Genomic DNA, 14,216 nt, shown 5'->3' with positions numbered 1-14,216 from the left:
GAAATGCGGCCGCCGTGGCCGGGATTCGATCCCGCGACCTCGTGCTCAGCAGCCCAACAATGCTGTCGTTCTATAGTAAGCATATGAAAAAAATTATAAAAAAACTACTTAATCCAATTTGAATACTAAGGAGTAGTGTTTATGTCATTCAAAAAGAGAACAGAAGGGAGGGGTTAGTAAAATGCACAGCAAATAAAATGTCTTCAAAATAAATTGCAAATCGAGTCGGACATTCTCAAATACGAATAAAAAGGAGACGCATACAGAAGCAAATATTTTCGAATATAAGCTATTTCTATCAATTGATAGCGAGCTCAGTGGTATGAGGCCCGAACTTTGTCACAATTGAGATTCTCTCTCAGCAGCTCGTAAGTCAACCTCAACTGTCCTGACATACTCTCAGCCCGCGTACGACGCGTTGTGTTTCACTGCTTTAAAGAGTTTATTTTGGTTTGGATGAGGGACACCTGCATCTCGGCATCAGCCAACACTTTGTTTTTTGAGCTCAACCTCCTTCAAAAAGGCGGCAGCACGCTTCCTTTCCCGTTCATTCCTCAATGCGTAGGTCCTTTCTGTTCTTGTCCTCCTTCCACCATTTGAATCATCTTCTTGGTCAGTTGCACAGTCCATGTCCGATTTTTCGAACTCCCTAGGGGCCGCGAAAACGTCCGAAATATCGGCCAGTTGGAAAAAGATAAATGTATGTCATTTACTGCCCTCAGGGGCTCAAACCGCCACAGGTACATTCGAAAACGCTCTGAAGGCCTGTCGGTACACGTATTAGGTATATCGGTGCGCGTACTGTGACAGGAAATACCGGGTGCACGCGTGTATAATTAAGGAATACATACTGTGTCCCGTGGCAATAGCCCCTTGCCACGCTTGTTATGCTTCACTGCAACACTTTACTGTATGCTTCACCAAGTAACATTTCTGTACAGAGGCGAAGCTGACTTTTGGGGACCGGCATTATCCAACGCACCGTGCTTTCCAAGCTTCTAAGCCAATCGCGAGGACCACAAAGACGGAGTCCGTGCCATTGCTGACAGCAGCGAATTCTTTCAATAAAAAAATGTATTTTTTCTTCTCAAGCCCAAACACGTTTTCAAATAGTAGTACGTGTGACTACTGCAATTTATAACTATTAGGTTCTTTGCGTCGTTCCTAGGTGGTGTCGCGCACAGCGAGAAGGAAAAAGAAAAAATTACCGACGATTACGTTACTTCCTAATGCGAAATTTGAGCGCAGCAAATAAGCTGTTTCACCTTTTCGATAGATTGAGGCAAAGAAATCGAGCAACACATGTATGCGCTATCACAGAATTTTTTTTAATTTTTCACACGTATTCCTTTAACAAAGACTCCACTAACAGTTCTTGACAGTCATGAAGGAAGCTTTGTGGTCGGAGAAATAGACTGATATATGTTCGACTTGGTACACCAATGCTTGATTCTCAAAGACGAGATCTATACAAGTGCCTCGCGAGGTTGTCACAGCCGTGGGACGCGTTACGAGCGAGAGGAACGGGATGTTCTCCCGCATAAGTGTTAGGAAATTGCTGTTTGTCTTTATGTCAAGCCGCCACCGATCTGGCTCTCTGATTGCCACCGCACAGGGCGAACGGCAGCGGCAATTTCGGCTCGGGCGGTGCACATATACAGATCCGCCGCCACCGATCTGGCTCTCTGATTGCCACCGCACAGGGGTTGCATTGGAGGAGGAGCGAAGAAAGGAATTAAGTTCGAGCCGGCGCTTTGACAACCGGAGACTCGCAGGAAGAGGGGGGAGGGGGGCGGCGTGTACACCCAGCGGCAAACGATGGGGGCAGAAGCGCGCGCAGCAAGCGGACAACACGATAAAGGGAGGAGGGAAGAGATAGCAGCGACTGACTGATGCCGCTGACGCCGATAGTGAGTCAACCCCAGCTGCGGAGTTGGTTTCAGGGACAACGCCGCCGATGCCGACACAAACAATATGATACCCTCGCTTCCGCAGCGCTAAGAACCAGGTCTAGCCGTGGGAAGGTGGTCACGTATTCGTCGACGTGCCGGGGCCTACGTGAAATAACCGGCGCGTCGGCAACTGAAGAGCACCCTATCCGCCACACAAGAACAGGGGGGGGGACCCTTTCCTCCTCTTTCTGCATGGCGGCGACGGTGTTCTATGCAGTCACGTTATCTTGACTCTCTAGCGGCGTCAGCGGCATCCAGCGGTATCAGTCGGTCGCTGCTAGCGCTGGGGGGATGAAAGGGGGGCGGAGCTGGTTACGAGGCCGACGACAACGCCGACGACGACGCGAAACCCAGGAACGGACGCCAAAGAGCTGCGCTCTAAAACACGGCAACCAACGGCAAGAAGCTTCATAGCGAACGTAGAAGCAGCTATAGGTCTAGCGTTGCCGCAGTGGTGGCTACGGCTGCCAGCGGATCTGCGTGCGAGAGCACCGGTTCGAGGCGGCAAGTTAATCAAAATGGCAGCGGTGGTGGCTTTGATTAATGCCGTTTCGGACCTGCGGTCATGGCAAAACGTCCGGAAAATCGGACGGTGAAGAGTTCTTGCGTCCGAAATTTCAGACGTTCTGATACATTGACTCTATGGGGTACGTGGTGGTGCCGCGAAGCCGTTCAAATCATCGGGAATCCGAAAAGTCGGTCGTTGACTGTACACTGGCAACTGCTCCAGCCGACGACAGGACGTCACAGACGATTCATTACGATTCCTGTCTGTTACTCGAGCCAGCATTACCGCGGATTTCGACGCTTTCAATAATATTACAGCTAATTTTCCCTGATAGAGGCACAAATTCCTTGAGTTTTCCCCGAGTTTTTCCAGACTACTCAAAATCCCTGAGAATTCCCGGTTTTCCCAGTTTTCCCAGTTTTCCCGGTTGGTAGGCACCTTGCTATTATATTAATAAAGTAAGTGACTATGGCTCTGGGATAGCAATCTGGCATAACGCAGCACCATCATTCTGAGCAGTTAAGGGGCGTTATAACGTAAAACTATTCCAAACTTTTCTATTCCAATTCGGCAATCAGGCCTCCGTGATTGGTCAAAACATTTTTGGACCGCCCACCACCTTCACCTGTGTGTATGAAAACCGCGATAGCTCCCCATCTGATATGACGTGTACACACTGATTATGCATGATATGACCGAACAAAAGAAAAATAGTTATTTCTGATTCGGCGCCTTTTCGCCATTAGCCCTCGGATATCGGTCAAAAGTTTTCGGGCTGCACCCACTTCACCTGCCTGTCACACGACGTCACAAAACCGCAAAACTCACCGCGGCAAAGTGACGCGTGCGCATCAAATATGCATTAATATGCCGAACAAAACTGAATTTTCTTCTGCTGCCCCGTTCCGAAAGGAAGAAAAGATGCCTGCCACCGATCGCTCAGGCACTAGCTACTCGCGCCTGCCGGAGAGCATAGATTTATTAATTTGCGAATAATAAAACATTTAGCGTGGCCGTGTAACGTTCTCGAGTACTTTCGGCACGTTTACGACCTCGCTCTGCCAACCCTTCTTTGGTGAGGATCCGTTTTAGCGTCACTCTTAAGCTGCCGTTGCATGTCGCCGCGATTTTCAACCCGCCTCCGCAAGCTAAGCGAAGGAAAGCGGACCAATCGCAGACGCCGCCACCACCCTCTTCATCCGGTTATCGAATTTCAGTGCAGTGACTCGGCCCCATAGAGTCTCTCTTCACTTGGGGGGGGGGGGGCTCCTCGCCTTCTGCCAGCCAATTAGATAAGACAAGCCGCACAGTGCAGGCAATGTTATTCGTTTTTCAAGCGAGCAAAAGTGACCTCCTATGAACAAGGAGAGCGTTTAATTGGTCTGTTCAGACAACCCTGTGGTTGACCGCCCGATGCTTGGATCGGCGGTTACGCAATTTTGACGTCAGGAGATTGTAATAAAAACATATTGGAATAGTTTTACTTTATAGGGCCACAGGTCACAGGATACAAATGCAAATATAATAACTATTTGTTCACTACCGTATATAATGCATATATGTTATGCTTGTTGAATAAGATCTTTCAGTTGCGAATAATCGCCTTGTCCTGTCGTCTCCCTCTCTTTCATCTTTTCTTTGCGCTTTAAAAAGCACCGGAGACGAGCGCAGCTGCATTCAGAGACAACAGTTATCGTTCCAGTATTTAATCAAGCATAAACCTACAACTGGCCGTTAGCAATATAAATACAGGTGGCTATCGAAACCCCTACGATGGCAATCGCACAGCAAGCGTCTAAGGCATGGTCTGGGGCCACCATCCCTGACTGGCGCCGCCGCGGCAGAAGCTATACCAGGCGTGCCGGGCCGTTTTGAGCGCATGCCGCGGACTCCGCCTTCATCAAGAGGCCGTGTCGCTGCACAGCGAGAGGCTTCCGTCACTTTAAACGTCTGCCACTGACGTCTCGAACCAGGATAATCTAGCAGACAGCGCAAACGCAATCCATAGAGCACCGTTGTGATGAGTGGTAACTAAAGCTTGGCGCCGGTCAAAGGCGGCACTGACCGTCGGCTGTGCCGTGCACGAGCAGGAACTTCTTTCCCTTGAGCCTGGCGGCGGCGCGTGTGAGGTCTGCACGCTCGTACCCGGCTAGGTTGTCGCGGGGCAGCCCCATGTAGCGCTCTGTGTACGCGGAGTCGTAGTACAGCCAGTTGCTGACTGGTGCCACCGAGATGGCGCACTGGAAGACAGCCGAGCCGCTTTCATGCGGCGTGTCGTTGCCGTTGTTGCCCGGGCCACCGTTGGCCAGCGCCATAGCCGATACGTAGCCGCCATACGACCAGCCCCAAATGGCCATGTGCTCGCCGCTGATGAACGACAGCTCGTTCTTGAGGTGCCTGCGGGCGAGACACGGAAGCGGGTTAGGTTTTCTACCGCTGACACTCCAGAGTTCGTACGAAAAGTATCAGAACATCAGACAAGCCGATAAAGAAAGGAAACACACACATCTGAGTGAAATTGCTTCATGTGCAAGTTTTCTATCTCTCACAGGCACACACTCTCACTCTCGTTGCACAGGACGTGGGAATGCCACTGCTCGACCCCTCGGCAGTCGTGGACGCGCACGATGTTCCCTTCAAGCTCAACTCAGGTATTGCACAAATTTGTTCAAAAGTTTCAAAAAACATAAAGTGTATGCCCGGAGCTACTGCCCGACCCCATATTCGAGACTCTGTGGAACTTTCAGCGTTCCAAGGCTCTAGGTATTGAGAGGATATCACTTCTGCTCCGATTTTTCTCTTTTTGCGTAGCTCCAGAGCATCAAGAATAATACAGAAGCTTCCCCGCAGTTTAGCAAATTCGGAGCTTTTGGCAAAGGCTGCGCGTCGCCATCTTTTCAACCATATTGCGCTACCTGGCGACCCTGAGCTGGTCTTCGACTTCGACGGTGCCCAGGCGGCGGTAGACCTGGTGCAGCCGCCGGTCGCCCTGGAGTCCCGAGCCGCGGCCGTCAACGAGGCCATAGACGACACCCTTGCGGCTGGCCAGGTAGTGGCCCCAGTTGATGCGGAACAGCTCCGTCACCTGCTGGGACCCGGGACCCCCGTATACGTGTACCAGGAACGGGTACTTGAGCACTTCCTCGTCACGCAGTCCCGGTGGCAGCAGAAGCCGCACCGACGCGTCTGCAAGAGGCACCGTGTTTCGCACTCGTCTCCCATTACAGCAACGAAGGGCACTCACTGTATCCGTCAGGTAGGGGGGCGACAAGGTTGCGCACTTGAGGCATGGCACGGTTTTCCACGAGCTCCCGCAGCTCCGCATTGGACTCCAGCATCTCCACTGAGAAGAAGGAAACGAAATTTGGTAAACGAATATGCATTGCTACAAGACTCACTCGCAGGGGACTACCACCATCGCATTTTTCAGGGTTTCATGGTGGCCGAAAGTCTCTGAGGAAATGTGCCGAATCGGGCATAACAGAGCAATTCGTCGCTCCGATGAAGGTTCATTGTCCATAGGTGATTAATTTCAACAGGTGACCTCGAATCCACCGTTCGTTATTACAGACGGTAGCCGCATGTGAGAAATACGGCTGGCAGGATCTGTTGGATGTATAGCGGATAGTTTATTACAAGTTACGGTACGCCCTAAATGCTCGCACTTACGTGCGCGAGGTTATTTGCCACTGAGCCAAATAATTGAGCAAAACGCCTTTCTCAAGAACAAGAACGAAGCTTTCACAGACCTTCTAAACACGACGCTGAAGTTGGCACTAAACCAACATTCAAGATTAGCTTCTTTACGTCGGTCAGAGCACCGTAACTTCTTTCGGCTTTGGAACAATGCTCGGAACATTCGTACTTCAATGCTAGAAAAAAGAAAAAAAAGAAGACTGGGCCACCTTATTTACTTAATTGACGTGTAGATACGAATTCATTGCTGTCTTTGAAGAGTGAAATCTCACGAAGAAGGGAAGTCCCACATTGCGGAAACACGTAGACGCAGTTGATACTGCACCACGTAGATGATGTCACTACGTTAATTTTACCCACCCCACACAGGTCGAGTGCCTGCAGCTAATTGTCGTTAAAGAAGGCGAAAATCCAAGCACGGGCATAGCAGGCAGCTAATATGGTGTACAGTTTATTGGAACGACAGTTCCGAGTGCTGCGCGAAGCAGTTAATGAGTACTTGCATGTTAGAGCAGCTATTCTTGTCTTTTTCGTAGGTTCCCAACTTGGACTTCTTCGTGAACTACAGCCCCTGTGACTAAATATTTTGATGTCGCGCGTGGATGTTCAAATATTTCACGAAGCGTTGGTATTGGGCGGCTAGGAGGTGCGGGTGCTGTTGTGCAGCCACTTACGCTGCTTATTGTCGGCCGTGCTGTAGAGTGCCACCCAGGGCACGCCCGGGCCGAGACACTCGAGCACGTAGAACTCGGCGTCGTGAGAGAACCAGGCGTTGTTGTAGAGGCACTGATCGCCCAAGTCGCAGGTCAGGCACACCGACTGAGTGCCCTCTTTGTCGAACGGCACCTGATACACATGCGACTCACCGGGCCGGCCTTCGCGCGTGCTTCGGTAGAACCTGCGGTGGTGAGCACTTGTCTGAGACCACGGCAGTACGCATACCAAAACGCCCTGTGTAACCCAATTGCGGCACCATCATGGTCCTGGCTGTTTCATTCACCCAGCTTGAGAAATCCCAATTTTCGCCATTTTCAATGAAATTAAGCGAACGAAGTCACTTTCACGTGCTAATATGAAATTAATTTGTTAGCAGGTAATTTACGGAACTCGAGTATACAGTGTAAAAATTTCGCGTAAGTTGTAAGCTAAACCGTCGTACTTGTTCGAGTTAGACAATCTAGGGAACAGAGTTTACACAATTGTGACACATCGTTTTTTGGCTGCAGAGCTTTACGGAGTAGTAAACTTTGTGCTTGTATATTTCTTTTAATTTGCCAATTCACGGCAATATAAAAAAATAATTTCAGCCCCTAAATACATATTCCGCTTCCAATAGCCGGTAGAGCTTGGCTTTCTCTCACATGAAACGAACTGAATGCAAATGGGTTCAGTGGTTGTGAAACGAGAGCATTTCTGCGTTTCGCGCGTAACAGAACAGGGAAGTTGGCGCCAAGCCAAGGCTTCCTCTTCAGGAAAGGAAAGGCTTGTCCAGCAAATACGCAATTACTTAGTGGGAGATGCTGGAGCGAGGCAACGGCAAAATCGTGGGAGAAGCTATCGTACTGCAGTGAACAGGCAGTTACGCCTAATTAATTTAGGCTGATAGACGACAATGGACAAGACTCTCAAGCATTCGTTAGTTAGTCCAAATCATAAGCGAAGCCTAAGTTCAAGAGCTGTTCATGTTGCTGTAAGCTGACTGCACGGAAATGTACGCTCACGAGAAAATGAAGAGGCATTGTGTGCGCATTGTCGACTGCCGTATTGGCGTGCTCACGCAGTTATGCCCCCTAAACCTCAATAAGCTACACGGCAACGGACGTGTGGGAGGAGGAGGAAGATTGGACGGTGGATGCCTTTTCATTTTTTTATTCGACTTGTAGTGGTGCACTAAATAATAATTGAGCTGAATTATTTTGATTCGACGGTATGCAAACCCTGTGCTCACCAGGGCCACCAAACAAAATTTTGATACGTCCGGACAGACTCGATAATAATTTTTACGTTATAATAGCGAACAAATAGTAATGACACAAGTCCACAGAAAGCTTACGACATTTACTAAAGTAAAAGAACTACATAAGTAGGCTTCTTAAATAGCGCTGCTTGAAAAACACTTTGTGCACAGGAGGCAACCTGAAAGACGAAATGCAGTCACTGATTAACACTTTACAACATATCAACGGCAATTAGGCACACGAAAAGTAGTATTGATCTGCATACAGAAGTTATGCTACGCAAAAATTATGCAATTCAAGGAGCCCATGTTATATGCGATGTCTAGCCCACGTATACAGACGCTTGGCTATTCACTTCTGTAATTGCAGCTCAAGATAATTTTCTTTATACATTTCGCAACGTACTCCGGATGGCCGATAAAGAACTTTATATTCCCCGGGCTATCAGGAAAAAGAACCAAACCTAGGGCGCTATAACGTAAAACTATTCCAAACTTTTCTATTCCAATTCTTTCAATCAGCCCACCGCGATTGGTCAAAAACCTTTTTGGATCCCCCCCCCCCCCTTCACCTGTCTGTCACGCGACGTTACGAAAACCACGATAGTTCCCCATCTGATATGACGTGAACACACTGATTATGCATATTTTGATCGAAAAAAAGAAAAATAGTTATGTCTGATTCGACGCCTTTTTGCCATTAGCCCTCGGCTATTGGTCAAAAGTTTTCGGGCTGCACCAACTTCACCTGCCTCTCACGCGACGTCACAAAACCGCAAAAACTTACCGCGCCAAAGTGACGCATACGCGTTAAAGATGCATTAATATGCCGAACAAAACTGAATTTTCTTCTGAAAAGCCGCAGGCTGCCCCGTTCCAAAAGGAATAAAAGATGGCTGCCGCCAATCGCTCCGGCATTGGCTACTCGCCACTGCCGGAGAGCATGGGTTTATTTGCGTGTAATAAATCTTTTTGCATGGCCGTGTAACGTTTTCGAGAACTTTCGGCACGTTTACGACATCGTTCTGCCAACTCTTCTTTGCTGAGGGTCCGTTTTAGCGTCATTCTTAAGCTTCCGTTGCATGCCACCGCGATTGTCGAGGAGCCACCGCAAGCTAAGTAAGAGAAAGCGGACCAATCGGACACGCCGGCACCACCCTCTTCATCCGGTTATATATATTCAGTGCAGTGGTTCGGCCCCATCGAATCCCTCTCCACTTGAGCGTGCTCCTCGCGTTTTGTCAGCCAATTAGATAAGACAAGCCGCTCAGTGCAAGCAATGTTATTCGTGTTTCAAGCAAACAAAAGTGACCTCCTATGAACGTGGGGAGCGTTTGATTGGTGTGTTCAGACAACCCTGCGGGTGACCGCCCGATGCTTGCGTCGGCGGTTACGCAAATTTGACGTCAGGAGATTGGAAGAAAAACATATTGGAATAGTTTTACGTTATACGGCCCCTAAACAGAAAGCAGGCGGCCAACAAACCGGCCAAACACTTCACCTGAACAAACATGCTAACCTTCCTAATCGGATCCGCTCTGTGCAGAGGAGGCGACAAGGATGTGTGGTAGCTTGAGCTGAAGGTACTAATGTGTCAGACTGCCACATGCATCCTTGTCTGCTCTGAAGAGCCAAAGACATCTCAAAGAAGCGCAAAAGGAAAACATAAAAACAAGAATGTACGCTAAGTTGCAGACTGCAAGGGGCGAAAGGTACGAACACGGAAAAAAGGAAACAACGGTAGGATGTATTTTGATGCCGTCGATTACTCAATCTTACATCATTGTCTTGCGAAAGCTCAGACGGCTTATTTATCAAGATCACGCAGTAATGCGGTAGAACAGGGTCCGAATTCACAAAGATTTTCATTCGTTAGTGCTATTGGACATTGTTTGGTCGCCTTCGGTAATAATATGGCCAGCATAAGGATTGGCTTGAATGTGCTCTTGCGAACAATTCTCCCGCGCAAGCTCTTTTGTGAATAGGGGCCCAGATTAGTCGCGTCGCTTGACATTTACGCTTTTCTTTGATGCTCTCTAGGTACGGCTGTTCTGTATGAGTAAGCCAGCGACACACTTGTATACATAGAGTGCGGGAGCGATGTCCTCAGATGTGCGTGCCTGCCGTCCACCGTAGGCCACTGGTTCGAGACTGCTTCCTTTGAGCACGCCTTGCCAAAGGACCGATCGTCGCCCCTCATGCTTCCCACTATGTGAGCGGCTTTCACTGCTCCCTTTTATTCCGCGCCGTACTCGTGGCAAGCCTGAGCAGCCGCCAAGGTGCAATGCGACTGCTTGTTTTATCGCACCGCATGACCTACCGCTCACGTACAGCAGCTGTCTTCACTGCACAAAGAGAAGTGAGGCAATAAGACCTGCCGATAAGGCACCGCTTACTGAGGGGAAAATTGTCTCGACTTAGCGAACTACGCTAGATGGCGCTGACGCACGCTGCTCAACACCATTACTGCATCTATAGACGGCTGTGAGTGTAGCTGTAAAATGTTCGCTTATATCCTGGTGAATAAGCGAATGCCGCATTCCGTATGCACTCGTTGGATTTAGACAACTGTCCCACGGCGTTCCTAGTAGTACCGCGCTTCAGAGGAACGACTGAGGTAACTTCACCTCGCTGGCTGAACCGTTCATTTCTAGGGTTTTACGTGCCCAAACCACTATTTGGTTATGAGGTATGCCGTAGTGGGGGACTACTGATTTCTCTTGGCCGCCAGAGGATCGTTAATGTGCCCCCAGTGGACGGGACACGGGCGTTTTTGCATTTCGCCCACGTCTAAATGCGGCCGCCGCGACCGGGATGTGATCCCGCGACCCGTGCTTAGTAGCGCAAGCTGGCTAAACCATTGAAACGACAGTTAGTGCCACGGAAGGGTCACATAATTTTTCGGTCGCTCCAGCGGTATCGGCCAAATAGACCACCTTCGGACTACGAGGCGTGTATGCCTTTGTTGTCAACCGGGCGGTGGGAGGCCTCGACCTGGGTTTAGCGAGAGATCGTATGGTGACGTTCCACGAAATTACTATGCACTACCGCGAAGCTGGACAAAAATACCTCCCTCCACATAAATCGCTGGACAAACTGCAACAGGTTACCTAGAAACCGTTGCAGACTGGCTCATTTGCAGTACTCACTAATATATCCGGGCTGCTTCTCACCTAAATGCAAAAACTGCGACGCCCATAAAGCAGACCTGAGACTTATATTGAGCGACTTCCCTGCGCTAAAGGCTAAGGCAGAACTCCAACTTAATGGCACTTCGGACTGCGAGGTAGCGGTGTCCAACTCTGATCCCGCGGTCCAGCTGCGGACCGTCAACTGGGCTTTGGAGATCGCCGAAAGTCAAGGGCTTACGGCCACCACATGCCGCCTGGCAGAAGAAAGAACCCAGTAATTCAAAGTCTAACATCTGACGAAAATGAAGTTTTTCCTCCTTCTCGTCCTGTCTTGGAACTGTGGATACGTACCACATACGTGATTGCATATGCCGCGTAAAAAGGATTTAAATAAATACATTCTTGGCAGCTTTCTAGAGCCTGTTCGCTCCCAAAAACATCGCATAATTTCAAGTGTTCTGTGCATGAGCCCAATAAAACGTTTCTGTTTGCACTGTCATACTTGCTTTTGTTCTCCTTATGAGTATGGAAATGAAGCGGACTCCATATAAATTCCACATGATTTAAGTGCAGAAATACGAAACACAATGATAATTAGGGAAGCGAATGCGGAAACGTTTTAGCAGTGAAATTTCTCTAATGATCAGGATCCAAAAATACGATTCTTCGAGAAGGTCACGTAGCATGAGGATTGTAGAAGGAGAGGTCAGCCCTCTGCAGTCGTTGCTGTGTGACCTTCTCACGTTTGTTTACCTATGCGTAATATATCGCCACGACTAGCGAATGTAACCATAGTGTTTCAATATATTACATCGGTTCAATGGGTTGTTTCAAATAACCCATTGAACCAATATAGTATATTGTACCACTAGGCTACATTCGCTAGCCGTAGCAACATATTTCTGATTGAGAAGAAAGCAATAACATGAATGCCGACGCAGCCGTTAGTGACGCAATGAACGAAGCTAAGGAAAACTTTTTTATGTTGAAGAAGAAAAAGAAAAAAAGAAAACGCGGTGCTTGACTAGCTAATGCATTTCCTTAGACAGCAGTGTAGAGCGCAGAAGTGTCCGTTCAATGGATTTAAATAGGGCCAGCGCACATATTGCGCCTATTCTTTTAAAGCGTTCATCTGTTGAACACCCTACTGCTCCTTAGCGAACGCACTGTCTGAAAAAAACAAACTATAACGTGACAAAATACCAGTGCAAATGACTCAAGCGAAATTTCTTAATAATGACCGCTAAATAAATGACCACAGCAGTAAGATAGTTCGGTATTTTGTATTCAAATGAGGAGTGTTAACGATTCCGTTGCAACGCATAGACTAATAAACTTTTAAAAACAATATCTATATAACTAGATATTCAGAATTTCATAGATGTGCGTTCCTCACGCGTACGTTAAACAAGGTCATTTCTAAGGAAGTTGATTGCTGGAACAGTGAAATTCTCAAGCTTCTATGCGCACTTTCGAATAATTTGAACGGGCACTCACGGAGAAAATGTGACCTAGATTGCCAATACAACAAATAAACGGATCAGAACAAAGCGAAGTGTGTGTTCTCCCACCAAGCAGAAGCATGCAGAAGAAAAAAAAAAAACAAGAGTGGCCTATAGCGCATCGGCCATACGTCAGAGTACGCACAAGTGCTGCGTCTTGGGCCGGAACGCGAGCGCAGCGATGGTGTCGTACGGGCCGTGCGTGAGCCACACGCGCCGCTTGTCCTGGAAGGCAGCCAGGTGCCGGAAGTTGCCGTGGTGCGCGTCCTGCACGGGCAGCCGAAGGAAGAAGGCGGGGCCCCCTGGCAGCGGGGGAGTCACGAGCGGCGGCTCGCTGAGCTCGATCCAGCCACCCGAGGCCGTCTCGACGGCCTGCCTGCGACCACGACGACGCAAAATAGTGACGACCTCTCCACTTCGACGACTCTGGCCATGGAAGATCGGGCCCACTCGCTAACCACATCAAACACGGGAGCAGCGCGACATGTTCCGGAGTCAAGGGCGTCTCGAGGGACTTTAGAAGCGACTAACACGCTTTTAAGGAGATTGCTCTAGAAAGAAGGCTAATTAGCTCTTGCAATGGCAGACAGCCTATTTCCGGAATTATGCCGTTCGATAGGTATGAAAGAACGTATCTGTTGTAGAGCAGAGTAACCATGAGCGCAAGCGGTGCCTACGCGTGGCTGCGTGCGATTAACTCTAGCGGTGTAGCTTCTCCTCTTCCCTTTTCTGTATTTTGTTTTATTTGAAGTTTCTTGCACGTCTGCTCAGTCCTGTATTGTTGTCGGCTCGCGGCTTCTCTCGGCGTTGTCCGCGTTGCCTGTGTTCGGCAAGCAGTTTAAGTGATTGCCTGCACACTGCACATAGGGGCTAAATGTAAAGACGCGAATTCTACAGTGCTCTAACATACAATGCCCATCGTGACAAGGATGACAATGCTTTTCCTTAGCTCTTCGGTACAATACAAGGAAATTCTCGTAACTAGCCAGACAAAAAGCTCCAAGCATTGTTTCAACGTCATAGCAGAAGGCGGTGCGCGCATTTCTTTTCTCATGCATCACTCTGCAGAGGCAACGGTAAACGCAAGTACGTACGTGCGTTTACGTGCTTTTACGTGCTTTTAGGCGCCCAGCTTTTGGGAGAGAAGGCAGTGGGAGCCTTTCATAAGGAGTCGACCACGTTTTAGAGGAGAAAAGAGAGAGGGAAGGAGCACATACCTAATTTGCACCCCCAACCTTCCCCCTCCTCCCCCCCTTTCTTTTTCTGGTTGAGCTGAAAGAGCGAGTTGGTTCTTACTTGGAGCAGTGCCAGGCCGAGGCGGCCTCCCGGCACACCGACACCAGCGTCCAGTTCTGCGCCCGCGACAAGAAGTTAACGAGCAACGCCTTTTCATCCAGGAACGCCACCATTGTCACGTAGTACCTGCAGGAAAAGAACGTTTTCGCCGCTGTCAGAGCCAAATTAACAAAT

The 14,216-nt window shown here is 49.0% G+C and overlaps 1 protein-coding gene across 14 annotated transcripts in view; it reads right to left on the bottom strand.

Moving 5' to 3' along the window:
• Positions 1 to 14,216, bottom strand: part of LOC142588201 (prolyl endopeptidase FAP-like) — a 501,149-nt gene that overhangs the window by 15,350 nt on the left and 471,583 nt on the right. For all 14 annotated transcript variants that reach the window (XM_075699759.1, XM_075699816.1, XM_075699733.1 and 11 more), the window contains 6 exons: positions 14,043 to 14,168; positions 12,892 to 13,122; positions 6,831 to 7,054; positions 5,705 to 5,803; positions 5,376 to 5,646; positions 4,526 to 4,857 (listed from right to left, as the gene is read on the bottom strand). In XM_075699759.1, the coding sequence (XP_075555874.1) occupies positions 4,526 to 4,857; positions 5,376 to 5,646; positions 5,705 to 5,803; positions 6,831 to 7,054; positions 12,892 to 13,122; positions 14,043 to 14,168 (1,283 nt within the window). The remainder of the gene's footprint in view (positions 1 to 4,525; positions 4,858 to 5,375; positions 5,647 to 5,704; positions 5,804 to 6,830; positions 7,055 to 12,891; positions 13,123 to 14,042; positions 14,169 to 14,216) is intronic.

Source organism: Dermacentor variabilis, chromosome 1 (assembly GCF_050947875.1).
Source record: "Dermacentor variabilis isolate Ectoservices chromosome 1, ASM5094787v1, whole genome shotgun sequence".
Lineage (NCBI taxonomy): Eukaryota > Metazoa > Arthropoda > Arachnida > Ixodida > Ixodidae > Dermacentor > Dermacentor variabilis.
Note: the sequence above shows the minus strand (reverse complement) of the source record. Positions and strands in the feature narration are given on the sequence as shown.